The 27,016-nt window shown below is 35.8% G+C and overlaps 1 protein-coding gene and 1 pseudogene across 4 annotated transcripts in view; one reads left to right on the top strand and one right to left on the bottom strand.

Annotated features, from left to right (window-relative positions):
* PTAR1 (protein prenyltransferase alpha subunit repeat containing 1) overlaps nt 1–27,016 on the top strand; it is a 76,220-nt gene that overhangs the window by 31,664 nt on the left and 17,540 nt on the right. For all 4 annotated transcript variants that reach the window (XM_077148392.1, XM_077148396.1, XM_077148393.1 and 1 more), the window contains 3 exons: nt 7,501–7,567; nt 20,036–20,140; nt 21,976–22,189. In XM_077148392.1, the coding sequence (XP_077004507.1) occupies nt 7,501–7,567; nt 20,036–20,140; nt 21,976–22,189 (386 nt within the window). The remainder of the gene's footprint in view (nt 1–7,500; nt 7,568–20,035; nt 20,141–21,975; nt 22,190–27,016) is intronic.
* Nucleotides 14,674–15,185, bottom strand: LOC143673622 (acyl-protein thioesterase 1 pseudogene; annotated as a pseudogene).

The raw sequence follows: 27,016 nt of genomic DNA, 5'->3' as shown, positions 1-27,016 counted from the left end.
ATCTTCATTGCTGCACACAGTCTTCTCCAGACCTCTCTCTCCTGCCTTTTCCTATCTGCCTATAGTATGGTACTCGGTTTAGTATTTCTTGTAGAGGCAGTCTCTTAGTCACAAATTTTCTCAGTGATTGTTGGTTTCAAAATATTTTAAGCTCCCCTCATTTTGAAGGACAGTTTTGCTGGGTATAGAATCCTTGTTTGGCAGTTTTTTTCTTTCAGAATGTTAAATATATCATACCATTGCCTTCCTGCCTCCATGTTTTCTCCTGAGAAATCCACACAGTCTTACAAGTTTCCCTTGTATGTGATGGATTGCTTTTCTCTTGCACCCTTCAGAATTCTTTCTCTGTCTTTGACATTTAGCAGTCTGATTAGTAAGTGTCTTGAAGTATGTCTTTTTTGAAGTGCATTGCATTTCTTGGGTCTGTAATTTTATGTCTGTCATAAGAGATGGGAAATTTTCAGTGTTTATTTCTTCCATTAGTCTTTCTGCTCCTTTTCCCTTCTTTTCCTCTTCCGGGACACCCACAACATGTATATTCATGCACTTCATGTAGTCCTTCAGTTCCCTGAGACCCTGTTCATATTTTTCCATTCTTTTCCCTGTATTTTCTTTTGCTTGTTGGATTTCAGATGTTCAGTCCTCTAATTCACTAATCCTTTCTTCTGTCTGTTCAAATCCGTTGTCATAGGTTTCCATTGTTTTTTTTCCATCTCTTACTATTGTCTTTAATTTCCATAAGTTCTGCGATTTGTTTTCTTAGACTTTCAAGTTCTTCTTCATGTTCATACAATGTCTTCTTTATATCCTCCCCCAACTCATTGATTTGATTTTTTTTTAACATTTTTATTTAGAAATCTTAGCATACATGTATTCTGTACATAGTGTACAATCAGTGGCTCATGATCACTTCACGTAGTTGTGTATTCATCACCATAATCATTTTTTAGAACATTTGCATCACTCCAGAAAAAGAAATAAATATAAGAAAAAACTCATACATACTATGCTCCTTACACCGCCCTCCCTTATTGACCACCAGTATTCCCATCTACCCAATTTACTTTACCCTTTTTATCCATATTTTGTTACTCATCTGTCCATACCCTGGATAAAAGGAGCATCAGACACAAGGTTTTCACAGTCACACAGTCACATTGTGAAAATTATATGTTAATTTGATTTTTAATGAGATTTTGCATGTCTGTTCGAACATACTGATTTAGTTGTTTAAATTCCTGTAGCTCCTTTGAAGTTTTGGTTTGTTCTTTTCACTAGGCAATATCTTTGATTTTCCTAATAAGACTCATTATTTTTTGCTGGCCTGTAAGCATTTGATTTCCTTAATTTATTTATTCTGGAAGTTGTTTTCATTTTATTACCTGTGATTTTCTTGCTGGATGGCTTTGTTCTCGCTCTGTTCTGTGACATTCAGTTCAACTTATTCTAGCTCTCTAGCATAGGTTCTGTTTAACTGATCAGCATTCTTCAGTTCTTGTTTTTCTATTTCTTGCCCTAGAGCCTTTTTTTTTTTTCTTTCAGGAGGCTCTCCTCTGATTTTATAGATCCCCAGATTTTCCCAGACCACATAAGCCCATGTTTCAGGAGGAAAGAGTAGGCAGCATCAGTTTTTTCTTGAGGGTCAGACCCAGCAGGTTGTCAGACATTTCCTATGAAGCCTCTAGACCTTGTGCTTAAATCCTGCCCATCTTCTGCCTGCAGCTTCCTACCAGCTTAAAGTAATGTGGTGCCCTTAATTTCAGCACATTCTCCCTGCCAGGGGTGTGGTTGAGACAGATGTGAGGTGGTAAAAGGGCTTTGACTGATTGCTTCTGTTTTCCAGCCCCTGGGGCCTGAATTTCTTGACAGAAGGCTTCCACTTGAGCTGGGCCCTGCCCCCCTTTTCTTGGGGAAAATAGGCCCTTTAGGGAGTTAATCGCTTTTACCTGATGAATTACTTTGTCTCTCAGACTAACCTTAGTTCCACCCTTGCCTGGGGCAGTGCTTGAACCTGCGAGTGCTTGCAGTTATATCTAATGCGCTCTTAAGAAATAAAAAAAAAATTTTTTTTAATGCTTTTTCAGAGCTGGAACTCCTACTCTTTGGGTTTGCCAATCAAGAGCTTGAGTTGATATGTGGCGCTATGCATCTTCAGGCTCTATGTGCCCCCTTTTCTTGAGGTCCAGCCCTTTTCCAATATTTATGCTTTCCAACTCAAAAAGACTGGTTAGTTGGTTGGTTTCTGTCAGCCCTACCCCCTCTCTGCTGGGGTAAAATCTCCTAGTTCCTTTAGTGCTTATTCCAGGTTCATCTGTGCTGGGGACCCATTTTCAAAAGTCAGAATTTGTTAATTAATTCCACACTTGGAGCTTGTTTGAGCTAAGCCACTGCTACTAGTAAAATCTCTTTCCTTTCCCCTTGGGGAACCAGCCTGAGGTGCCTGTGGTGGAAGGGCTCTAGCCTCCAGGGCTTGGGGGACTTACAATTCTCTGTGGGATCTCAGCCATTCCACCTTGTCCAGACTGATATACGCTGTGTCTGGTCACTGATGTTCCCCTACCAGTTGTTCTTTACCGTTCCTGGCTGTTTACTTGTTGTTTTGAAGACAAACTAAATTCCACACCTCACTATGCTTCTGTCTTGCCCTGTCTCCATGTTAGTACTTTTAATATAGCAGGTGGTAATACGCCTTAAAGAATTAAAGGGCTTCCTCAAAGCCCCAGAGGACAGAATTTAATTGCTAATTACTCATTTAGAAAGATTAGGTAAGAGCATCATTTTGTTGTGTGAAAAAACTCAGAATTTTCTACGTCAGCAATCATTTAACTAGTCTCATCCTCAGAGAATAACATAGGCTGGATATTACTAAAAAGCTGAGTTTTAGGTCTATTTTTGGGGGGGGGCAGGCACTGGGAATCAAACCTGGGTCTCCGACATGGCAGGTGAAAACTCTGCTTGCTGAGCCACCATGGCCTGCCCAGTTTTAGGTCTTTTTATTCCCAGTTTATGCTTTCAATTACTTTAAATCATTTTAGAAATTAATTAGGACAGAAATCCTTAAAACAAAATTCTATTCAATCTCCCTTCCATCTACTGTAAATCCTCATATCGGACTTTTAGTGGTATAAAGCAACTTCATTTTGCTATCATGTGCAAAACAAGCCAGTCAGTATAAAGCACATCGTTGGTTCAGCAGTACCAACAACATTCTAATTGTTTATCTCTGCAGATTGAGTGGCTAGGAGCCCTGACTGCCAAAATAAAGACATTTTTTAAAAAAAAGGACGTAATCACAGTATGTGTGATGGATGATTGTATTGGGATAAACAGAAACTTAGGGAATGAGTGAAGTGGGGGAAATCTGATTGTAGATGTCAGAGAAATTTTCCTAAAGGAGATCACGCTTGTACTTGAATCCTGAATCAGAAAGAGTTAGCAGTTAGTTGAAGAGGAGGGGAGAAGGTCCTTCCAACCAGAGAAGACATATGTGCCCAAACCACAGATGAGGACAACTTTTATATGTCCTTGTAACCTCTGTATGTTACAAGGTGCTAGTGATGCTTGCTCAAAGCTATTGATGTTTTAAATCCTGTCCATGTCCAACTCAAAAAACCTCTGGTTAATTTGTTTCTGTCAGCCCCACCCCCTTCTCTGCTGGGGTTGAAAAGTATCCCACTGCTCAGCAATTACTGATCAGCCAGTTTAGGAGATTCTTTTTCTCCCTATGGTAGCGTCCAGTCTTAGTGTCATTTGTGGAACAGGGCTAGGAGATATAGGCTTTGTAATAGCAATTATCATTGGGTGCCTACTGTGTGTCAGGTACTGTCCCAATACTTAACAGATATTGATCACTTAATATTCCTTTGAGGTAGCACTATTATTAGCTCCATTTTATAATATATTAAGACAAAGAGATTAAGTGACTTGTTTAGGAACTCCTAGTAAGTGGTGGAGCTGGGATCTGAATCCAGCAGCTGCTGTTGCCCTTCTAGGGGGAGACCCTCCAATGTAGGAAACATTACTGTGATCAGCCTTTCTCTCTCTTGACATGACAAATTCAAAAGTGGACTCATGTATTTGCTTCGTTTATTTGTTGTTTTTTGCCTTTTGCCACTGTACAGAAGTATCTCTGATACAGAAGATGAACTTTTCTTCACTTTTTTTAGGGGTAGGAGAGATACATTAAAAATACAGATCACAAATGCCATTGACCACACACATTTTCTTTAATGCAGAAAGGTAAATCCAAGGAATGAACTACCAATTTACCTGGATCCTGTAATGGCTTTTGAAAAATCACAGATTTTAAAAGAAACTCCAAATACTTTCCCATCATTTATGAACCTTTTCATGTAGCTACTTTACTACCAAGGGTTATTTTGTTATTGTTGGTGCTTGTTTTGAGAGTTTAGAAATGTAGACAGTTCCACTATAGGAATAATTACTTGATTTCTGATTTCTTTGATGAATTAATGTTGAAAATATTCATTTCTTGGCTGGTAAGTATTAAAAGTATTTAGCTGAACATATGTTTATTGAGCACTCACTACGACTCAGGCAGCTGTGGAGAAATGGAATGAATCTCATTGTTTACAACACTATGAGGTTGATTTTATAGTTCTCATTTCAGAATAAGGAAAGGAAGTTCAAAGAGGTTAAGTTATGTTGGTAGTGACTGGAGAAGTTGGATTCCATCCCAGGTGATGTGCCCATAGGTCTATGTTCTTATCACTCCTCTTTGCAGTGGGCAGACTAAGAGCTTCTTTGGAGCCGGGGCTGTATTTCATACTCTTCTTTACTCAACTCAGTCCCTGGCTTGATATAGATGTACCACAAAATTTGTTGAGTGAATTAATAATTTAAAGATGTGTGAGGCAGAACCTGCCTTCGAGAAATTTACCATCTGAGTAAGGGGATATGTATACAATGTGGATAAGTAACAAGTAAAATCCACACAAAACAGATTTCTTCCAGCTGGCTAGATGAGGAAACCTTTAAAGCAAAAGATGCATTTAAGAACGTCTAAGTAATAAAAAAAAAATTTTTATTTATTTTTTGGGTATACAGAGATAGAAGGACATTGCCGGCTGAAAGAATAGCAAGTAAATAAATAGGTGTGTTTAGGTAGAGAAGGTAGGCAGATAAGAGGTGTATTCAGAGATTAGCAGTCTAGTTCAGATGGAGCGTATTTTGTTAAGGAAGTAGTGGAAGGCCAGGTTGGTAAGGAGACTGGGACCAGGTTCCAGAAAGCCTTGTTTCCTGGTGCATTTCTACAGCTCCCTGTGCTGCCACACACTGTTACCCATAATCTCTTGGAGAGCACATTGGGAAGTTCCATGCCTCTTTTCCTTTAGTCATACTTTTTCTGCTGTGTGTGGTGCCCTTTACCACCTTACTCGTTTGCAGTCTTTCCTGCATGTGGTGGTATGCTTTTACTTTGCAATTACTGCATTTTGCCTCATATAATTAATTGTTCATTGTCTATCTGTAACTATATGGTAATCTTCTGGAGGGCAAGATCTGGTCTTACCTATCATTGTACCCATTTCCTCAGCCCTAAAGGCCCAGTTCAATGCTTTGTACATAGTTAGGGCTTGGAATACTTGTGAAATTCAGTGAATATAGACAGTCATATTTCTTTTCCTTGTTAAATATTAAATTAGTGCCAAAAACTAATGGTAAAAGAATGAAGAGATAAATTAGGTTATTTTTTATTGTACTCATGTATATATTGACTTGTAATGGTAAATATGGAAAACAAAAATAAATATGTGCTGTTGCTACCATGTGTTGCTCATTTATTGAATGTTAACAGTATACTCAACAAGTAATGAAATTGTAGGCTCACAATGAATATTAGTCTCTTTTTGTGATGGTTGTGAATGGAATGGTTGATTTTCTTAACTAAATTATTTTTTCTCCTTTTTTTTTTCTTCTTTTTTTTACATAGGCAGGCACCGGGAATTGAACCCGGGTCTCCACCACGGCAGGCAAGAATTCTGCCACTGAGCCACTGTCACCCTTCCCTAAAATATTTTTTAAATGACCACGTAGAGATGTATTTACATATATTTGTTCTTAGATTTTAAACACTCAGAATGTTGCAGTTATTTATCATAGACATTTCAAGTGAAGTATAATTAAGTTGTTAAAAGTAGTCAGCTGTGACCTTGCCATATACTAATTGAGTGACTCTGGGCAAATTACTTGAATTCTCTAAATCTCAGTTCCCCTATCTGTAAAATGGAATAAGAATATTCTTAGACTATTTTTGTGAGAATTCAGTGAAATAGTGTGACGTACTTAGTAACATGCCTGGTATGCAGTAGTGCTAAATAAGTTATAACAACCATTCGTATTTTATTTACTAGAAATTTAATTATGAATGTGTTAGTGGTTACTTTAATTTATTATGCAAATAGATCATATATCTTAAGCCTAGAATTCTCTTTTCAGTTTTAGTAAGATGAAAATAATGTCTAAATATTATTGATTTTGTTCTATTCTTTTACATATAGGCTTATTGAGCTTATTTTAATTCATAAGAATTCTTTCAAAACACTGGTAGTTAAATAGATAATGAACATGAATAGACTGTTCATAAGATGAGCTGTGAAGAGTAAACAAATGAAAAATGTTATTAATAAATGTAGATTAAAACAGAATACCATTTTATATCAACCACATTTAATTTTTTAATAAAATTATCTAGGTCAGAATTACAGGGACATAAGTACACTTATATTAGGTACATTCCATTTGGAGGACAACTTGAAAATACTTATTAGGAGCCATTCTAATGTTTCTTTTGTTTTGACATAGTAGTTTTAGTCCTGGAAATATATCCTAAGAAAATAATCTAAAAGACAAAAGATGTATTTAAAAATGTTTGTAACAATGTTATTTATAACAGTAAAGACAAACAGAAAACAGGCTAAAGAATAAGATAAATGATATATTCAGTAAGGGATTGTTATAAAGATGGTAAAAATGCTTAATTTAGCAATATAGGAGAATGTATATGAAATAATACTGAATGAAAAAATACAACTATTATACATTTATTGCTATAGATGTGCAAAGGTGTGTGTAAGAAAGGACAGAGCTTGCAGGGGGTGTAAATGATTTGTATTCAGTAAGTTGAATTATGAGTGATTGAAAAATTTTTTAATGTTGTAAAGTTGTTTCAGTGCCAACTTTTTAAAAAAGTGTACTTATATGTAGAAGAAGATAATGAGAATAATATACATGTCCCTGACAGCTTAGAACAAGTTATCATTAAGATTAGTATGACAAGATATATATATACTCATTTTTTTGTGTTTGTCCTAATTAGATCCCTTGAGTCTTTTGTCCTCCTCTGTTAGATCCTATCCAGAATCATGTATTGCCTTTAATTGTCATATATATGTATAAAATAAAGAAGTCCGTAAAAGAAAGAGAAGCCAAGCTCTAAAGAGTAGGACTATTTGTTTTTAATATGACTTCTCTTTATTTTAGAATTGATAGATGTCACATGTACCCTGCTGCTTCTAAACCCAGACTTTACCACTGCATGGAACGTGAGGTATGTCATTCTCATCAGTGAAAAGATGAAGTTTGCTAAATTTCTGAAAATACATAAGCCCCATGAGTTGTTAGATTTTTAAAAAATGAAATATAAATCGTATATTCATGGCATCTTACACTTATTTTTTCTACCCATTCTCTATATCTCCATGACCATATGCTTTGCCCCTTTTATAGTACCTATGCTTTTCTCCATAAACTTTCTTGCCTGAAATGTAAATTAACATGTCAGATTACAGCATACGATTTGATACTTGTTTTTATTTTCCTTTCTTTTTAGCGGGGAGAGGGGACCAGGGGGTGTCTGGGTAATCAGTATAATTGGTTGGATTGTGAGATGTGGGTAGGTGTATTGGAGAAGCACTGCTGTGCAATGCAGCAGAAAGCACGTAGAGTGAGGATTCAAGTCCACGAAGGTTTTGTCTCAATTTAGTCACTAAGTGGGATAAATCATTTGAAATTCCTACAACTTAATATTTTTGCTCATATTTTATTGATTTCTAAAGTCTTTGATTCTGATTATTATAATTCTTAAATATGAAATACTTGGTTGAAACATAAGTCATACCATGTTCATTTTTCTTTTTTTCATTGAAACTTCTTCAGCTAAACAATATAATGGTGTGGGTTGAAACAGATTACTCATTCCTTAGTCTAATACAGATTCTTTTAGAGGAAAGTAGGATGTAGATTATAAATAAATAAAAATGAAATGTCATTGAACATTCTGAATATATTTTACATTTTCTTCTAGAGAAGAACCATTGATTAAAATTCTTTATCTTTAAAGATAGCCTAAACCATATTTTATTCAATTTTGTGTACTTTCAGTAAGGTTACATTTTTTTAAACTTTTTATTTTGAAATACTTTGAAACTTACAGGAGTGTTACAAAAATAGTACAAACCTATATAGAGAACTCTAATATACCACTATCCCCTCAGGTGCCCATATCCACCAATTTTAACATTTTGCTACATTTGCCATATCATTCTAAAGTATTGATCCAGCATTCTGTCAGTCAAACTGTCTGTCAATCCATGTGTCCGTGTATGTTCCTCACTTTCTGTTTATCAACCCATTTTCTAAACACTTGCATATAGGTTGTATGTGTTGTGTTCTTTGAAGCCTTAATGCTGCCATATATATTTCCTAAGAACACGGATATTCACTTACATATCCTCCTTAAGTGCAATTATCAAGGTCAAGAAATTTAACATTGTAATAAAGCTTACAGGGTATAGTCTCACTTTTCTGTGTGTGTCCTAATTAGGTCTCTTGAGTCTTTTGTCCTGTTAGATCCTGTCCAGGATCATGTATTGCCTTTAATTGTCATTGTATCTTTAGTTGTTCATTCTTAGTTTTCATTTTTTCCTTTTTCTACATGAGAAGACATGTACAACATAAACTTTTCCATCTCAGGCACTCCTAAGTATACCATCCGTATGAATAGCCACATTCACTATATTGCATTACTCTTACCATTTTCTATCACTAAAACTTTCCCATCTTTTCGAACAAACCCTATACATATTTTGCATTAATTTCCTATTCCCTCTCCCCACCTCCCCACCCCTGGCAACCTATATACTAATTTTTGTTTCTGTGAGCATGCATATTCTCCAGTATTTTCTTTATAGTTACCAGAGAGCTTAAATTTAATGTCTAAATCTGTAACAATCACGTTTGCCTTGATACCAATTTAACTTCAATGATATACACAAACTATATTCTGTATCTCTCTACCCCCCAACTTTATGTATTTTTTGTCACAAATTACATATTTATGCAGAATGAGTCTACACTGCTGATTCCTCATTACATTTTATGCATTTGCCGTTTTAGGAAGTAAAAAGTAGAATTGCAAACCAAAAATACAACAGCACTAGCATTTATCTTTACTCCAGTTGTCACCCTTTCTGGAGACCTTTATTTCTTCATGCACCTCAGATCTCCTCTGTCGTCCTTTCTTTTCAATGTGAAGAATTCTCTTTAACATCTTTAGTGTAACAATAGGGTGACAAATGCCTTTAGCAATTGTTTATCTGGAAATGTCTTAATTCCATACTCATTTTTGAAAGGATATGAAATTATTGGTTGGCTAGTTTAAGGATATGGAATTTTTGGTTGGAAAGTTTTTGCTTTCAGCACTTTGAATATGTTATCCCACTGTCTTTTTGCCTCCATGGTTTCCTGTTAGAAATCGGTACTTTATCTCATTGAAGCTTCCTTGCATGTGACATGTTGCTTTTTTCTTGTGACTTTCCAAATTCTCTATTTGGCTTTTGACAGTTTGATTATAATATGCTGCAGCATGGGTCTTTGGGGGTTTATCCTGTTTGGGATTCGTTGAGTGTGTTGGATGTGTATATTCATACATTTGATTATTTGTAACATTTCAGTCATTATTTCTTTGAATATTCTTTCTGTCCATTTTTCTCTTTCTTCTGGGGGTCCCACAAGGTGTATATTGGCATGCTTGATGGTTCCTCAACTCTGTTCACTTTTCTTCATTCTTTTTTTCTTCCTGCGCCTCAGACTGGATGGTATCAGTTGTCTTATCTACAAGTTCACCAGTTCTTCTTCCAGCTCCAATCTGCTGTTGAACTCTGCTAGGGATTTTTACATTTCTATTATTGTGGTCTTCAACTCTGGTTCCTTTTCATAATCTCCATCTCCCTGTTGATACTCTCTTTGTATTCATCTGTAGTTTTCCTGGATTTTCTTTAGTTCTTTGTCTGTGTTTTCCTTTAGCTCCTTGGGCATATTCACAACCAGTTGTTAAATGTCTTTATCTGCTATGTCCCAGGTCTCCTCCTCTTCATTGATACTTTCTGGTACTTTAATCTTCTTCTTTTCCTGGGCATTGACTTCCTATTTCTTTGTATGTTTTGTAACCTTTTTGTTAAAACCTGAACATTTTGATATTTTAAAGTGTATCCTTGGAATATAGACTCTGAGGTGTCAGTTCTCAAACTTTTATCTAGCTCATGTTATAACAGAGCTTTTCTTAAGCCAGGAGCTCACACACATTCAAGAAAGATAAAAAACCTTTCCTGGTCTTTGCATATTGAGCTCTGGGAGTGTACTTCAGACCTTATCCATAAGATAAAGGAGTTTAGAGAATAGTTGCAGGCCAAAGTATAGGGGCTGTCCTGATCCTTTCTGTTCATGTATCTGGGACATGTGTGTGTGGCCCTGGGAAATCCCCCAATTAGGAGAATATGAATTTACTCTTTTTTTTAGGAAACAACTTCCTCATGTCCTAGGCACTGCACTGTATGTCCTATGGCCAGCAATCCCATGTCCCAGGCAGCACAACTTGATTGTTCTCATACAGCATTCTGTAGGAGAGTTCTCTGAGCCTTCTACACGCAGTTGAAGTTCTAAAAAGGCAAGTGCCTTGGTCTACCACCAGACTGATTGGGCCAGAGATACATGCTTCCAGTATGTGCATGAGTGTTACTCTGTTCCCTTTGGAGCATTGGGATTTGCACTAGGAGCATCTGCTGGCTCCATGATGAGCAAATGAGGGGTGGGGGAGGGGCTACCCAGGGCGGCAGGAGAGCCTATCTCATTAAATAGTCTTTTTCTTGATTTGGTGCTTGTTTTTACTGCATTCTAACTGTTTTTGAAGCTTTGAGAAAGATGTTTCTGCTGGTTCTTGGAACTTATTTAAAGCTTTTGTGGGAGATGGAGCCCTGGAATCATATCATTCTGCCATATAAATCCAAGATTACATTTTGAGTTAGTATTTATAAGATTTACTGAACTTTGTATTTGTCAGTGATTTTTAAAAACTTAGGTAAATTCTGTTTTAAGTCTTTTTAAATTGTTCATTGAATAATTAGTGATCACATACTTAAAGAGTAAGAAAAGTATGAAATGAGATGTAAGTAAGGCTTTAAAAATTTCTGAAGTTTTACAATTCCAGTTCTCCTTTATGGAAAGCACCACAACAGTAAAGGAGTAGACCAGTGTTTAATGAGTGGCTACTCTAAGCCAGGGATCACACCACAGCTTTATATGTTATCTCATGTAATCCGCACAATGCTTGCAATAATATTCAAATACTTATTGATTAGCTGCTGTTTGCTAGATTCTAGGCACTGAGAATACAGCCATCAACAAAACACAAAAATCCCTGTCCTATGGAGCATTCACTGTACTAGGGAAAGAAAGTCAGTAAGGATATTAGTAAGTATATAGTAGTAGTGGTAAATCTTATGGAGGAAAAGTGGGGAGGGGAAGTAGGGAAAGTTGGAAAGAGGATGGGAAGAGTGGTATTGCAGTTTTAAATAAGGTATGTCTGAGCAAAGACTCATAAGAAGTCAGGGTTAAATCCTCATGAATTTCTGGGGTAAGAGCATTCCAGGTTGAGAGATCAGCAAGGGGGAAAGCATGCCTCAAGTGTTCCTGGGTGTTCTGAGACAGCAAGGAAGCCAGTATAACTGAAATAGTGTGAAAGAGGAAGAGAGGGATAGAGTTGAGGTCAGAGATCAAAGGGCCAGAGTTTATTGGGCTTTGTAGATCTTCATAGGCTATTGTAGGGACTTTGGCTGTTACTCTGGATGCGATAGAAGGTCATTGAAAGTTTTCAGTCCAAGGAGAGAGAATATCTTAGGTTTTAAAACTCTGCCTCTGTATGGAAAATAGACTGTAGTGGGGCCGTGAACGTATATGAAGTTAGGAAGTGGTTGTAGTAATTTAGATGAAAGATGCTTGTCACTTGAATTAGAGTATAGCGTGGAAGTGGTGAGAAATAGTAAGATTCTGAGTACATTTTGAAAATAGAGATGATGAACTGGATGTGAGAAAAAGAGAGAAGTCAAACTTGACTCTTGTTTTTGGCCTGAACGACTAGAAGAATGGAGTTGCCATTTATTAATATGGGAATGTCTGAAAGAAGAGCAGATGTAGATCATGGCTGCTGGTTAGAGGTTAAATATTCAGCCTGGGACATGCTAAGTTTGTCCCCAGATAGTTTATTTATGAGAGTGAAATTTGAGGCGGAGATCTGGGCCAGATATAAATTTGGGAATCATTAACAGATAAGTGGTATTTAAAGCCATTAGAGATTATGTGAGATCCCCCAAAAGTGGATAGATAAGAGAACCAGTCTGAAGACTGAACGCTGGGGCACTGTGGTTTTCCAGAGCTGTGCTGTCCAGTACAGTAGTCACACAGGGCTTTTCCAAACTTGAAATGTGACTAGTCCCAGTTGATGTATGCTGTAAGTAGCAAAAGAAAAGTAAACTAACTCAATAATTTTTATACTGATTACAGGTTGTAATTATAATATTTTGGATCTATTGAGTTGAATAAAATATACTGACTTTTAATGTGATTGCTAAAAAATTTTAAATAACAAATATAACTCACATCTGTGACACATTTCTTTTGAACAGTGCTGTTTTGGAGTTTCAGGAGATGAAAGAATCAGTAAAGAAGGCTTTTAGGAAAGTCCTATAAACTTGTATTTGAGAGCTTTCTTAAGAGTAGGGACCATGTCTATGTTTTTTCCCCTTTGTTTCTCCAGTGTCTGATACTCTGGTGCCGGAGATATAATAGATACTCACTTTGCAGACTAAGTACAAAAAATAGTCAAATTCAGTGAAACAAATGAGGATAATAGGAAAGTGGGAATACCAGTTTTATTCTGGTTAACACGTTGCTCCTCATTACCAAGGAATTAAATATTTGAATGAAAAAAGACTTACATAATGGGTGCATATATTTGTTTATTTTTTCATTATATATTACACAGGAGCAGTGCATAGAGAAGGAAACTATTTTAAGAGCTGTAAAACTGAGTCATATTTAAACGTTAACTAGTACTCAACCATGGGCAAAACCTGTAACTTCTCAGAGTTTTACTTTATATAAAAATCAAAATATTGCTATTTTTATGTTTGTTCAAAAACTGATTTTAAGAAATCATTTGACTCAAGTAAAATTTCAGAGAAGTTCGTTAGCAGATAAAGATAAAGCTAAATTTTCTGATGGATTCAAATTTTCCACAGTACTTGGTTTCAAATGTACAAAATAAGTAAACTTAAACTCTATACTACAAAGACCAAATCATCTTAGACCAAATCATCTTAGAAATTACAGTTTTTCTAAATTAGTCTTAAATATTTCAAAACATACTAGAGCATGATCTAATTATTCCTCCGGTTGATTATAGAAAAATAAAAATCACAGTTATTAGTTACCTGAACTCAAGATTCTAATAACTGAATAAGTTTGGGCTATTATACAGTTGAAAAAATAAGTAGTGCAGAAGTTTTAAATGATATCTGGTTTCATTATAAGGAAAATATGTAATAAATACCATATATCTGATTCAGAATGTCAAATTACAGCATTTATTTACACCACATGTCTGTTTCAGGGAAACAGTGTTTGGTCTCCTATGAAGGATAGTAATGGAAGAACACATTTCTGTTCTAGAAAGGAGAAAAGAATATTAATTAGAAATGATAGGGAAAAAAAAGTCTGGCCCCCCAAAATAAAGGGGCTATTAATTAAGGAGTGCAATAATATTACTCTTTCATTAACACTTTAAAGTATTTCCCTATTATTGGGAATAATATAATACCATCTCATTCTTATTTTGTATTATGATTATTATGTATATATGAATACATATATAAAAATATAGCCACTGAATGGTGACTAGGCAATTTTTTAATAAATCCATAGTCTAAATCACAGCATGCTTAAATCATTTATATCATAACTGCTAATTTATAAAAGAATAAATTTTCATTAAACATACTAATGATTTTCAAATGACCTAATACATACTCTGGTTGCAGTATTTTTCTATTTTTCTGAATTACATTTGGGGAAAAGAAGCTATCTGCTTCATCTGTTTTAATGGTAGTGTACTCTGGGATCATATTATACAAAATGCATATATGGAAACTTAAAAGAATGTAAATTTCCCATGAGGAGACATTATTTAATCTGTCATTGGTGTGTATTTGGTAAGACAATCTAACACTGCAAACAAGAAGTTTCAAGATGGACATATTTAAAAGTTTTTTTCTGCTACAGTCATGATGCTGGTGACCTTCTACCCAAAGTCTCTTAATGATGTTAATTAACTGATGGTAGGACTTTATCAATGAATTACTTGGTGTCCATCATTTCTTGATGACGTGAATTATGCATCAAGCCCTCATAGGTTTTAAAGGTAACGTTGGCTGGATTTACCAATATTTTTAGGCTTTCAGCAGTAAGAGAGCCAAATATTAGGGGAACTAAAGGATCACAATCTCCGTGGCACTGGAGGATAGAAATATCATTCTTAATGCCAGTGATAGGACACTGTGGAAAGAATCCCGAAGTGGAAGCTAGCAGCTGAGCTCAACTGAATGCAGTGACACCTGCCATTTTCTCCTGTGTGTAAAGATAAGCTCCTCCCTGAGAAAATCCTCCCTAAATAATCATGTAAGAGGAATTCCATTCTTCACCTCTTGGTGTGTTGAAGTTTTGACGTTTTCTCCTGCCTATTTGAATCCAGGTTCATCCTCCTGTGACTCAGGCAGAAGCCCAATAATATCAAACCAAGAAGACATACTCATGTTTGTATTTAATGTAGCAGGCATAATCAGCACAAGCAGGCAGATATATTTGGTATGTGTTTATTTCTAGAAAAATAACCACTATGATGACCTTGTGGGCAGCAGGCACAATGGCAGGCAGCAGGGCTGACATGTTACTACATAGCTTACCTTTTACTCATTTTGAAATTGGGTTGTCTTTTTGTTGTTGAGTTGATGGTCTTATTTATATATTCTATATATTAAACCCTTATTTGGAGATGTGGTTTCCAAATATTTTCACCCATTGCTTAGGTTGTCATTTTACTTTGATGATAGTTCTTTGAGGTACAAAAGTTTTTAGTTTTGAAGAGGTCCCATTTATCTAGCATTGAGAGTTGTTTTTTTTAATTATATTTTAAAACTATTAAAAATGTGGCATAATACATCTCTAATTCAATTTGTGAGTGTTGCCATCTTGGGGAATAATAGGGGCAAGAATACATTTTTGTGCTGATCTGTGAGTACAGTGAGTGATGCATATAATTTAAAAATCTAACTGGTTTAAAAAATGCTGCTGCTTTGATTTGAAAATTGGTGAATTACTTGATGAACATTATTATAAAGTCAACTTCTTTCAATTTTTTTTCATCCATCTGTGAACATGGAGTAAGCAAAACATCTTTGAGCAACTAGAATAGCTGATACCAAGCTCCCATAGTTCATGTCCTTTACTTATAAAGTGTTGATTTACATTGGTAACCTTATTTTATACAGATATATGGTTCTAATATTAGGTTAAACCAAATGAAGTTTCTGTATATCAAAAACAATTGAATCCCAGCACCCAGATCTGCTTTTTTTAATTTTTAGATTTTTAAGAAAATATATAACAACAAACACAAACATTCTTACCATATGATCATTCCATTCTGTATATATAATCAGAAATTCACATCATCACATAGTTGCATATTCATCATCATGATCATTTCTTAGAACATTTGCATCAATTCAGAAAAAGAAATAAAAAGACAACAGAAAAAAATTCATGCATACCATACCCCTTACCTCTCCCTTTCATTGATCACTAGCATTTCAATCTAACTTTATTTAAATATTTGTTCCCCCTTTTATTTATTTTTATTCCATAGGTTTTACTCATCTGTTGATAAGGTACATAATAGCATCAGACACAAGGTTTTCACAATCACACAGTCACATTGTGAAAGCTGTATCATTATACAATCATCTTCAAGAAACGTGGTTACTGGAACACAGCTCTACATTTTCAGGCACTTCCCTCCAGCCTCTCCATTATATCTCGAATAACAAGCTGATATCTACTTAATGCCTAAGAATAACCTCCAGGATAACCTCTCGACTGTTTGGAATCTCTCAGCCATTGACACTTTGTCTCATTTCACTCTTTCCCCTTTTGGTCTAGACGGTTTTCTCAATCCCTTGATGCTGAATCTCAGCTCTTTCTAGGATTTCTGTCCTACGTTGCCAGGAAGGCCCACACCCTTGGGAGTCATGTCCCACGTAGAGAGGGTAAGGGCAGTGAGTTTGCTTGTTGTGTTGGCTGGAGAGAGGCCACATCTGAGCAACAAAAGAGGTTCTCTTGGGCCTAATTGTAAGTAGACTTGACCTATCCTTTGTGGGGTTAAGTTTCATATGAACAAACCCCAAGATTGGGGACTCATCCTTATTGCTTCGGTTGTCCTCACTGCTTGTGAGAATATCAAGAATTCTCCACTTGGGGAAGTTGAATTTTCCTCCTTTTTCACCATTCCCCCAAGGGGAATGTGCCAATGCTTTTTTACTCACTGTAAAAAATCACTCTGGGATCTATCAGGGCATCACTCTGGACAAACCTACAAAATTCTCTGCCCTATTCACGGTTCCATGTTTTACTTATGGTGTTCAGTTAAGCTGTCCACATAAGTTATACTAGGAACTGCACTAGCCAAAATATAAATTCTGTACCAAATAAACATTTTTTGCTTTAGTCTCACACATAAGTTAAAATTTTAAAATATGAATTACCATCTATTTTCAGCATTACTATTGTCAGCAGTAATGACATTCCTTTGTTCTTCCTCATGCAAAAACATTTTTAAATTTGTACATTTAGTCACTATCATTATACACTATAGGCATTCCTAGATTATACCATCCGAGCTTTATTGTCTGCCTTTCTTTCTGATTTCATTTGCCAGGACCCGGATCTTGATTTCTAATAATATTATTTGATAAAATGAACTGTGCTCCTTGGAGAAAAGGCTGATTCTAGTATCTGGGCAGAAAATATACAAGATGAGCCTGGAGCATCTTGTAGAACCAGAAAGTAAGAGAGTACTCAAAAAACAATATGATGGGGGTATGTCAAAGGGACACAGAGCCAACTGAAAGAGCTACCAGTGGCCAAAGCTGGAATATTTGAGCAACAAAATAACATAGTTTTGAATTATATCCAAAAATATAAAATGAGTACCCTTAAGTCCATTCTTATATAAATAAATGGTTGAATAAATAAACAAATAGGGAAAATAAGCAAATCTCCCATACAAATTCAAAATAATTTATGTAGGTAACTCCCTTCAAGGAGGCTGAGCATAATCCCGTCCTCCTTCAGCACACGTTGTACATAGCAGCTTCCTTCTGAAAAGTATGGTATGCAAAGGTGGGGGTGGGGAGAGTGAGGGGTGGGGACTAACTTTACAAATGGAGAACCTGAGAAAAACTTCCTCAACCCAGTGGTTATGGTCAACAACAGTGAGTCATATTGTTAGTACCTACTACTGATGTGATGCAATATGAGAGAAAGGCACTTTACCTCTGTGATCTTCCTCCCAAAACCCAAAGCTCTTGCCTAATCATCAGGAGAATCTGTTGTTGCATTAAATATTTTGGTAACAAAAATAGGTTTCCGGTGCATTGAAAGGGAAATAGTAAATCCATTTGTTAGTGCTGTCATCAGTCTTCTGGGTATCACCTTAAATTATTTTCAAAGAGTGAAGTTACAGACCTAAAAATGATTATAAAGTGGAAATGTTTAACTATTTAGTATCTTCATCTAAAATAAATTCATCTAAAAATAAATTATATTCCGTATCAAATAAACATTTGGAAATAGTATATCACAGTTGAAAGGAGAAAGTGTTGTGGCATTTAGAAACAAAATTCATCTAACTAGGTGAGTATCAGAGCTGGGCTCTGGTTTTGTTGGCATAAAACTTTCCTAAAATAAATGAATAATCAACCCTACCACAGGAAGAATATCAAAAATTTCTCTAGCTTCCTAAATGAAGATTAATAAAATGCTAGCAAATGATTTAATTTATTATAAAAAAATAGATACATTGAAAATTAATTGGGAATATAATCAGTAATTTCAAAGCTTATAAAAAATTATCTGAGAAATTAAATTTAAATCTAAATTTTATTTACCTAAGAAATAGATGGAGGGCCCTTGCATGACATTCTTCACAGTTGCCTTGAAACTTTTTAGAACATTTTTAAACTTAAAAAAAAAAGTTTTTAAAAGCACAATAAGCTACCTCATATTGCTGTTAAAATATTACTTCTGTTGCTTATATTTCAAAAAGGAAAAGCCCTTTAAGATTTACAATAAAAATATTTTAAAAAAAGAAAAAAAAATGGCCTTGGAGGGAAAAAAAGCCCAGAAGGACATTATTGGGATATAGGGAAAAAATAGTATATAGACCATATGCTTATATCAACTTAAATTTCTTGAGCTTCATAACTGTATTTAAGGTGGTTACATAAGTACATAATCTCCTTGTTCTTAGGAAATTTATCTGAAAGTATTAAAAAGTCTTCAAGGAGCATGATATATGTATAAACTCACATATTTAGAAAATAAATTATTGATTGATTGATTGATGAATGGAGAGAGATAGAATGATATATGGCAAATGAGCCAGAATTTTTTAAATTAGTGGATTTAGGTATCTAGATATGTTGGATTTGGGAGGAGATATATTGGAGTTATTTGTATGAGTTTTGTATTATTTTTGCATATGTCCTGTAACTTTGAAATTGTTTCAAAATAAAGAAGTTTAAGAATGAAAAGAAAAAAGGAGTGGCTGCAAAATGATCTAGTATATCTAGAGCCATGTGAGTATTTCATCCAAATGCCTCTTTTGGAAATTCATCTCTATGACCAAACACACAGTTCTTTTTTCAGAATTCTTTTAGAATAGACAAGATTTGAATGCAACCTGAATGTCTAACAATAGGGGAAAAGGTCATTAAATTATAGCATAGCCATGGAATGAAGACTGTTTGGTAATTTTAAATGGTCATTGCAAAAATTATTTAGAACTGGGGAAATTCTTAAGATATTGTAAGGGTAGGATATAAAATTACAGATTAAAATATAAATGCATATAGGGAAAAGGTAGAAGGGAAAATTCAAAAATAGTAATTTTGTTAAAGTGGTGAATCAATGAATGATTTTTTCTTACATCTCAATTATACTATGTATTTTTGTAATAATTGTATCAAGTGCTATTTAGGAAGCTAGATAAATTCTTGGCTGGTATTGGTTCTGCCCTACAGATGATTTCAGTTTATATAAATTTTAGAAATGAAACAGGTCAGAAAGCCCCTTTAAGCCTTTCTAAACGAATTAACTGAAGTTCTGCTCTTGATTTATGAGCTTCTGTTTCTGCTTAACTAGTTATTTTAAGATTTTGAAAATACATTCTTAATTACTGGGTGTGATATTTATGAGAAGTGTTATTTATATAGTATAGTGGTTTGGGGGTTATTTGTTTGCTTACTTTTTTTAAATTCTCGGAAATTCTTTTCACAGTGAGTTTATATAATAGCCATTCAGAATGATTGGATATAAGGATAAAGTAATGGTTCTTTTTTTTCTTTCACAGAAAAGAGCTGATCCTCTCTGGCACTTTAAATCCAGTTAAGGACTTACATCTGGGAAAACTGGCCTTAACTAAGTTTCCAAAGAGTCCAGAAACATGGATTCACAGGTCTGTCTCACTTAAATCATATAGTTCTTATTTAGGATAGAGAATGGCTGGAGAGAAGAACACAGGATATGAGGAAGGGTTGAACAGTGATTCAGAGCCATGTATTCTGAAGTCAAGTTACCTTGTAAATCTAGATGCCGTCTGTAGCTACCTGCATGATCTTGGGAGACTATTCAACCTCTCCAAACCTTAGTTTCCTCATTTGTAAAATGGGAATAATAACACTTAACTCATAGAATAAATGGTTGCATTTAATTTAGATGATGCATGTAAACACTACCACAGTGTCTGGAACGTTTAGTGAGTATTAAATACTCAGTAAACTATTAACTATCTGAAGCAGTCATTTACAAGCAGGTTGCATTTAGAGACTCAACTATAATGAGCAACTTGAGTTTTAAAATACGTTAAACTGTGTTCCTGGTAAAGATAGTGATGGTGGGTGATAGTGATTATTAAAATTAACTTACAGAGAAAGATAGGGGCAGTTGAGGTGAATGGCCTGTGAGCCGAATTAAAGTTAAAACCATAAAAGCAAAGAGGAATTTTAGGTTAAAGTCCTGAGGCAGATAGGATGTACATAAGGACTCTCAGAATCTGGGTTATCTGGACACTTCTTCATCTTTGGATCCCTTTGACTCATTTAACTAAAATGGGATGGTGCAGGTTTGCTGGTGAGGGTCAGTGGGGAAATTATCTGAAGGAGTCTGTTCTGTTTATTAAGCCTCTCTTAAGGTTTTTGAAATCCTAGGCATTTTTAGGATCTTAAGCCAATTCAAGATGTCTTTTCTGTAATCTTGCCTTTGTCAGCATTGTGAATCAGCACCTTTCAAACTACATTTTCTTCTTTACTAGAAGTTGGGATAGTGGATCTCAGAGAGGATATGAGTGTGTGTTTTAGGGTTTGGGAAGGACTGGCAGCAAGGAAAAGGAACTGTTAAATACTTATCTATCCATTTCTTGGCTTGTGTAATTTGTTATAAACTAAGCTTTTATTGCTAAGTAAAATTTTCCATTATTTAAAAATGATTTTTCTTACTTAACTTCCTGTGCCTTTGGGTTGGAAGGAATGCTTTCCTATGAGAAAATATTTGTAAAACCTGAAGACATTAAGTAATTAGAAACACCCTTTTAGTGCTTTTGATTTAAATGTGTGCTAATGCAATCTGAAATAAATAAGGGTAGAATCTGGATGAATACCATTTTTAAGTCTCCTTGATTCTCCAGAATTAATTTTATTGTATTTATTTCCTTCTAGATTCTCTGCAATTGTATAGAAATTTTCCTTAATGCAAGTTATCATAATGTATCTTCTTGCTTGCAGACAAATAAATACACTGCTGATAGCGAGAGGTAGGGGTGGAGTGAGGCATGTACATACAATTAAAGACGTGAACCACGACTTCTCTTCTAGTATTAACCAGCCATTAATATCCCACCCCACCCATCCTCAGCACACAAACAGACAAACACACAAATAAAGAAAGACCAGTTGCCTATATATTTTGTGGCTAAACTTGGAGTTGCTATTTTGAAACTGATGGCATTCTCTTTGACAAGTTTTAGGAAGGTTTTCCTAAAACTTAGGAAGCTTTGTCCTTTTTGCTCCCCTCTCATCTAAACATCCATGCGGCTAAATTTAATTATGCCTGTAAAAACAAAAACAACAAAGCAATAACTCCCATCCCAGTTCCCCCAAAATTCTGGGTTTATGGACAGACCATATTTTGTGTTCCCTGTGAATGCAAATTAAATTAAGAACAAAAAAACCTAGTTGTTTTCCTCCCTCGTTTATGTTCTTTCCTCATTCCCTTTACCACCTGCTACCTAACCAGGCGATGGGTGCTACAACAACTAATTCAGGAAACCTCCTTGCCTTCCTTTGCGACCAAAGGAAACTTGGGAACAATTCCTGCAGAAAGGACACAGCGACTAATACAAGAAGAGATGGAGGTCTGTGGTGAAGCTGCTGGGAGATATCCAAGCAACTATAATGCCTGGTCCCATCGCATCTGGGTTTTACAACACCTGGCCAAACTAGATATTAAGGTAAGGTTGTTATTCATTCTCCCTGGGCAGATTACGTGTTTGCCTTTTTAAATCTTCTGGTAGTAGTGTATCCTCAGAACAGCTTTAAAGAGGGAAAGTTGAGAAACTTATAGGCCAGCACCCCAGGGAGGATTGTGATCTCCAGAGAAACTCTGGCAGTTAAAAGAAAAGTTTGTATTCCTTGCCAGTGCAGTTCTTGACAAGGAATTCTTAAGGCAGGGCAGAGCCAGATTTAACCAATCAAGGAATACTGAACATAACTTACTTTGCTATGACTTGGGAAGAGATTATTAAGAATTATAGAATTGAAATTATTTTTTGGTAGTCTTTGGTAATATGAGTCTTTTGTTATATGACTTAGTGTTCTCAATCGACTGGCTCTCTTTCTAGTCCTTTCCTGGACGATCTCACCCAGGCTGAGCCTAGGGATTCCAAAAATGCCACCATAGACCTGCTAAGTTGGAATGAGGGTATGACCTAGAGATCAATATTTTTTCACAGTTTCATTAGGTTATTTGAATGCAGAGCCAGGTTGGAAACTGTCATAGCCTGATCCATTCAGTGTAGAAATGAGAAAATGGAGGTTTTCAGAGAATTTTAATGGCTTAGACTTAGCCAGAGCTAAACACTCACTATTCATCAGAATGAGAACCAGGTATAATTGTGTTCCTTCTTAAATGGTACAGCTTTCTCTATTTTTTTCTTCTCTACTTACGGAGCTACAGTCTCATAAGAGTCTAGGTCTTCTAAGAAGATTCCCAAGCTTAGGATATTTAAAAGAGGTCAAGTTAGAGATCAAAATGTCCCAAGTAGTGGTTTCAGATTAATGGGGCATCATTCTCTTAGTTTTTTTCACCACTCTCTTCCCTATATCTCCCTTCCCAAGTTGTCTCTACCTGTTTCTTTGCCAGAGAGTCCTTCAGGACAAATAGAGTTTTTATGTTACAGGGAGATTAAGCCACCACTTCCGGAAGAAGAGCCTTTTCCATCCAGTTTATATGGCCTTGAGTTTGAGAAGGGGAGACTGCCTAGTGGAGTGAAATGAGCAAAGCTTTAGAATCACATCAGCCTGAGTCCAGTTGCTGGCCCTACTAGTTATGAAGTACTGGACTCCATTACCAGGCACTGTCCTATACAGCAGGTGTGGCAGTAAAGATGAAGAGCTTGGTCTCAACAAATTGAAAATCTAGTTGAGGAAGCAAACACCAAGAATTACAAAGCATGTGATACTTGCAGAAATCAAGGGAAGCACAAGGTGGTATGTGCTTCCAAACCAAAGAAATGGTTCTACACCTGGATAACTAACTGGAAACAGCTGCCAGTGGGAGGCACCAATGCATAGACTGAGTCTGGAAGAATGAGTACAGTGAGTGGTATGTTGTGAGCAGTAGGGAGTACTTTAGAACCGGTCAACCCCATTCCACATCTTGGTAGTGGGAGGAGGGGAAGGAGGAGGGGCATGGGGAGCAGTTGAGGATAAAGAGGAAGGCAGAAGCCAGGTGTGGTTAGTGGTCTTTGAAACTTTCTTCCTATCACGTGGACCATTTCAAATGGCATTCCCATAAAATCAAGAATGAGGGGCCAAGGTGAAGTTAGTGGTGACTTGACATCGTTGGATGTTAAAGAGGACAGCTCATTAGTGATGTGCTGATTCCACTCCTGGGCTTACATGCCAGCTTCTGTGCCCTGCTTTTGAGGGGTTGAGGTAGGGATGTGGGGATGACTACTTGGCATTCCTATTGTCGCTTCCTATTATCACTACTGCTAGCATGAGCATAAAATCTTCCTCTTGTTTTTAGTGAAGAGTGCTGGATTTACAAAATTCCCATTCTATTGTTATAAGCCATTGGCCCAGCTAGAAGAGCCCTACTATGCTTTGTCTGTTAGAGGACATAATTACAAAAGTACCAGTTGTCAGTAGATTAAAAATAGATAAAGTAAACTGGCATTTTTTAAATGAACAGAAAATTGAAAAATTTTTTTTAAAGTGCAACTGTTCCACATTAGGAAGGGTATGAATGTGAGCATGTAGACACTGGTATAATCTTACTAAAGGGCAAAGTGACAGCATTTATCAGACTTAAAAAACAAAACGGGGCAGGTCGTGGTGACTCAGCAGGCAGAGTTGGTGGGCTGTTCTGAAAATCATATTCCTAGGGTTTTGGTGTGTTTGGTTGTTTTTTGTTGTTTTTTTTTTTCCTTGTTTTATATAGGCTTCTCATTTAGATATGGGCATTTACCTTTACTGGTCTAAGATTCTTGCAGACATTCTTTGTGGCTTGAGAGAGAACTGTATCCATCAGGACTGAAGCAGATTTCTGCAGTTCTTCATTTAGCATGGCTCGGAAGGACTGTGTTATCATGACCCATCCACTTTTCTCTCACCCACAAATACACTAATATCCCCCTTCCCTATTTTATTTTCTTTCTTAGTAGCAGTCATTACCTAACACATATTTTGTCTGTTTTGTTCACTGCTGCATCCTCAGTACTCAGATAGTAACTGATATTATATAATAAGTCACACAGAAATTGTCAATTCCAGGCAACCCAGTGGCATCCTATTTCATCAGAGGTATAGCTCAGGTGTATTCAGCCATCTGTGTAAGCACTTGTCACAAAATAAACCTTAAGTATTTAAAGTAATTTTGAGGGCAGAAGTTCTTGACATAATGCAACTCTGCACAGAGATTTAGTTTGGTTGGCCAATCTTTGGGGATATATTAAGAAGTATCTCCTATGTAAACTGATGAATTATCTGTTTATATTTCTCTATCTCTTCACCAGCCATTTATAAAACATTTACTATGTGCCAAGCATGATGCTTTCAGTTAGGATACAAAAAGAAAAGTGAAACACTTCTTGCTAATGAGGAACTCACTCTCTCATAAAGGAGACACATTTCATCTAGAAATGCTGTCTATGTCTAACCTGTGTATATAAAATAATCACTCAGTACTGAAAATGTTCTGTTGAACACAACACAGAGACACACCAACTGATCACGTTCCTGGGTAGAAAGACAATACCTATTTTGAAATTACCAGTTCTTAGCAAAATAGTTTATGAATTAGTTAAATTTCAGTAAAAATGCCACTCAGGATTGCTTTTCAACTTCAAAAGTTGATTCTAAAATTCATAATAAAGTTTCATGAATAGCTGAGAAACTTTTTTTTTATTAATTAAAAAAAATTAACTAACAACATTTAGAAATCATTCCATTCTACATATGCAATCAGTAATTCTTAATATCATCGCATAGATGTATGATCATCACATCTTAGTACATTTGCATCGATTTAGAAAAAGAAATAGCAAGACAACAGAAAAAGAAATAAAATGATAATATAGAGAAAAAATAAAAATAAAAAATACAAAAAATATATAATATAAAAAAACAAAACAAACAAACAAAAAGAAGAAAAAAGTATAGCTCAGATGCAGCTTCATTCAGTGTTTTAACATGATTACTTTACAATTAGAGAGTATTGTGCTGTCCATTTTTGAGTTTTTGTATCTAGTCCTGTTGCACAGTCTGTATCCCTTCAGCTCCAATTACCCATTATCTTACCCTATTTCTATCTCCTGATGGTCTCTGTTACCAATGACATATTCCAAGTTTATTCTCGAATGTCGGTTCACATCAGTGGGACCATACAGTATTTGTCCTTTAGTTTTTGGCTAGACTCACTCAGCATAATGTTCTCTAGGTCCATCCATGTTATTACATGCTTCATAAGTTTATCCTGTCTTAAAGCTGCATAATATTCCATCGTATGTATATACCACAGTTTGTTTAGCCACTCGTCTATTGATGGACATTTTGGCTGTTTCCATGTCTTTCCAATTGTAAATAATGCTACTATAAACATTGGTGTGCAAATGTCCGTTTGTGTCTTTGCCCTTAACTTCTCTGACTAGATCCCTAGCAATGGTATTGCTGGGTCGTATGGCAATTCTATATTCAGTTTTTTGAGGAACCGCCAAGCTGCCTTCCACAGTGGTTGCACCATTTGACATTCCCACCAACAGTGGATAAGTGTGCCTCTTTCTCCACATCCTCTCCAGCACTTGTCATTTTTTGTTTTGTTGATAATGGCCATTCTGGTGGGTGTGAGATGATATCTCATTGTGGTTTTGATTTGCATTTCTCTAATGGCCAGGGACATTGAGCATCTCTTCATGTGACTTTTGGCCATTTGTATTTCCTCTTCTGAGAGGTGTCTGTTCAAGTCTTTTTCCCATTTTGTAATTGGGTTGGCTGTCTTTTCATTGTTGAGTTGAACAACCTCTTTATAAATTCTGGATACTAGACCTTTATCTGATATGTCGTCTCCAAATATTGTCTCCCATTGTGTAGGCTGTCTTTCTACTTTCTTGATGAAGTTCTTTGATGCACAAAAGTGTTTAATTTTGAGGAGCTCCCATTTTATTTCTTTCTTCAGTGCTCTTCCTTTAGGTTTAAGGTCCATAAAACCGCCTCCAATTGTAAGATTCATAAGATATCTCCCTACATTTTCCTCTAACTGTTTTATGGTCTTAGACCTAATGTTTAGATCTTTGATCCATTTTGAGTTAACTTTTGTATAGGGTGTGAGATACGGGTCCTCTTTCATTCTTTTGCATATGGATATCCAGTTCTCTAGGCACCATTTATTGAAGAGACTGTTCTGTCCCAGGTGAGTTGGCTTGACTGCCTTATCAAAGATCAAATGTCCATAGATGAGAGGGTCTATATCTGAGCACTCTATTCGATTCCATTGGTCGATATATCTATTTTTATGCCAATACCATGCTGTTTTGACCACTCTGGCTTCATAATATGCC

Source organism: Tamandua tetradactyla, chromosome 2, assembly GCF_023851605.1.
Source record: "Tamandua tetradactyla isolate mTamTet1 chromosome 2, mTamTet1.pri, whole genome shotgun sequence".
NCBI lineage: Eukaryota > Metazoa > Chordata > Mammalia > Pilosa > Myrmecophagidae > Tamandua > Tamandua tetradactyla.
The sequence above is the reverse complement of the archived record's forward strand: the minus strand, read 5'-3'. Positions and strand labels throughout refer to the sequence as shown.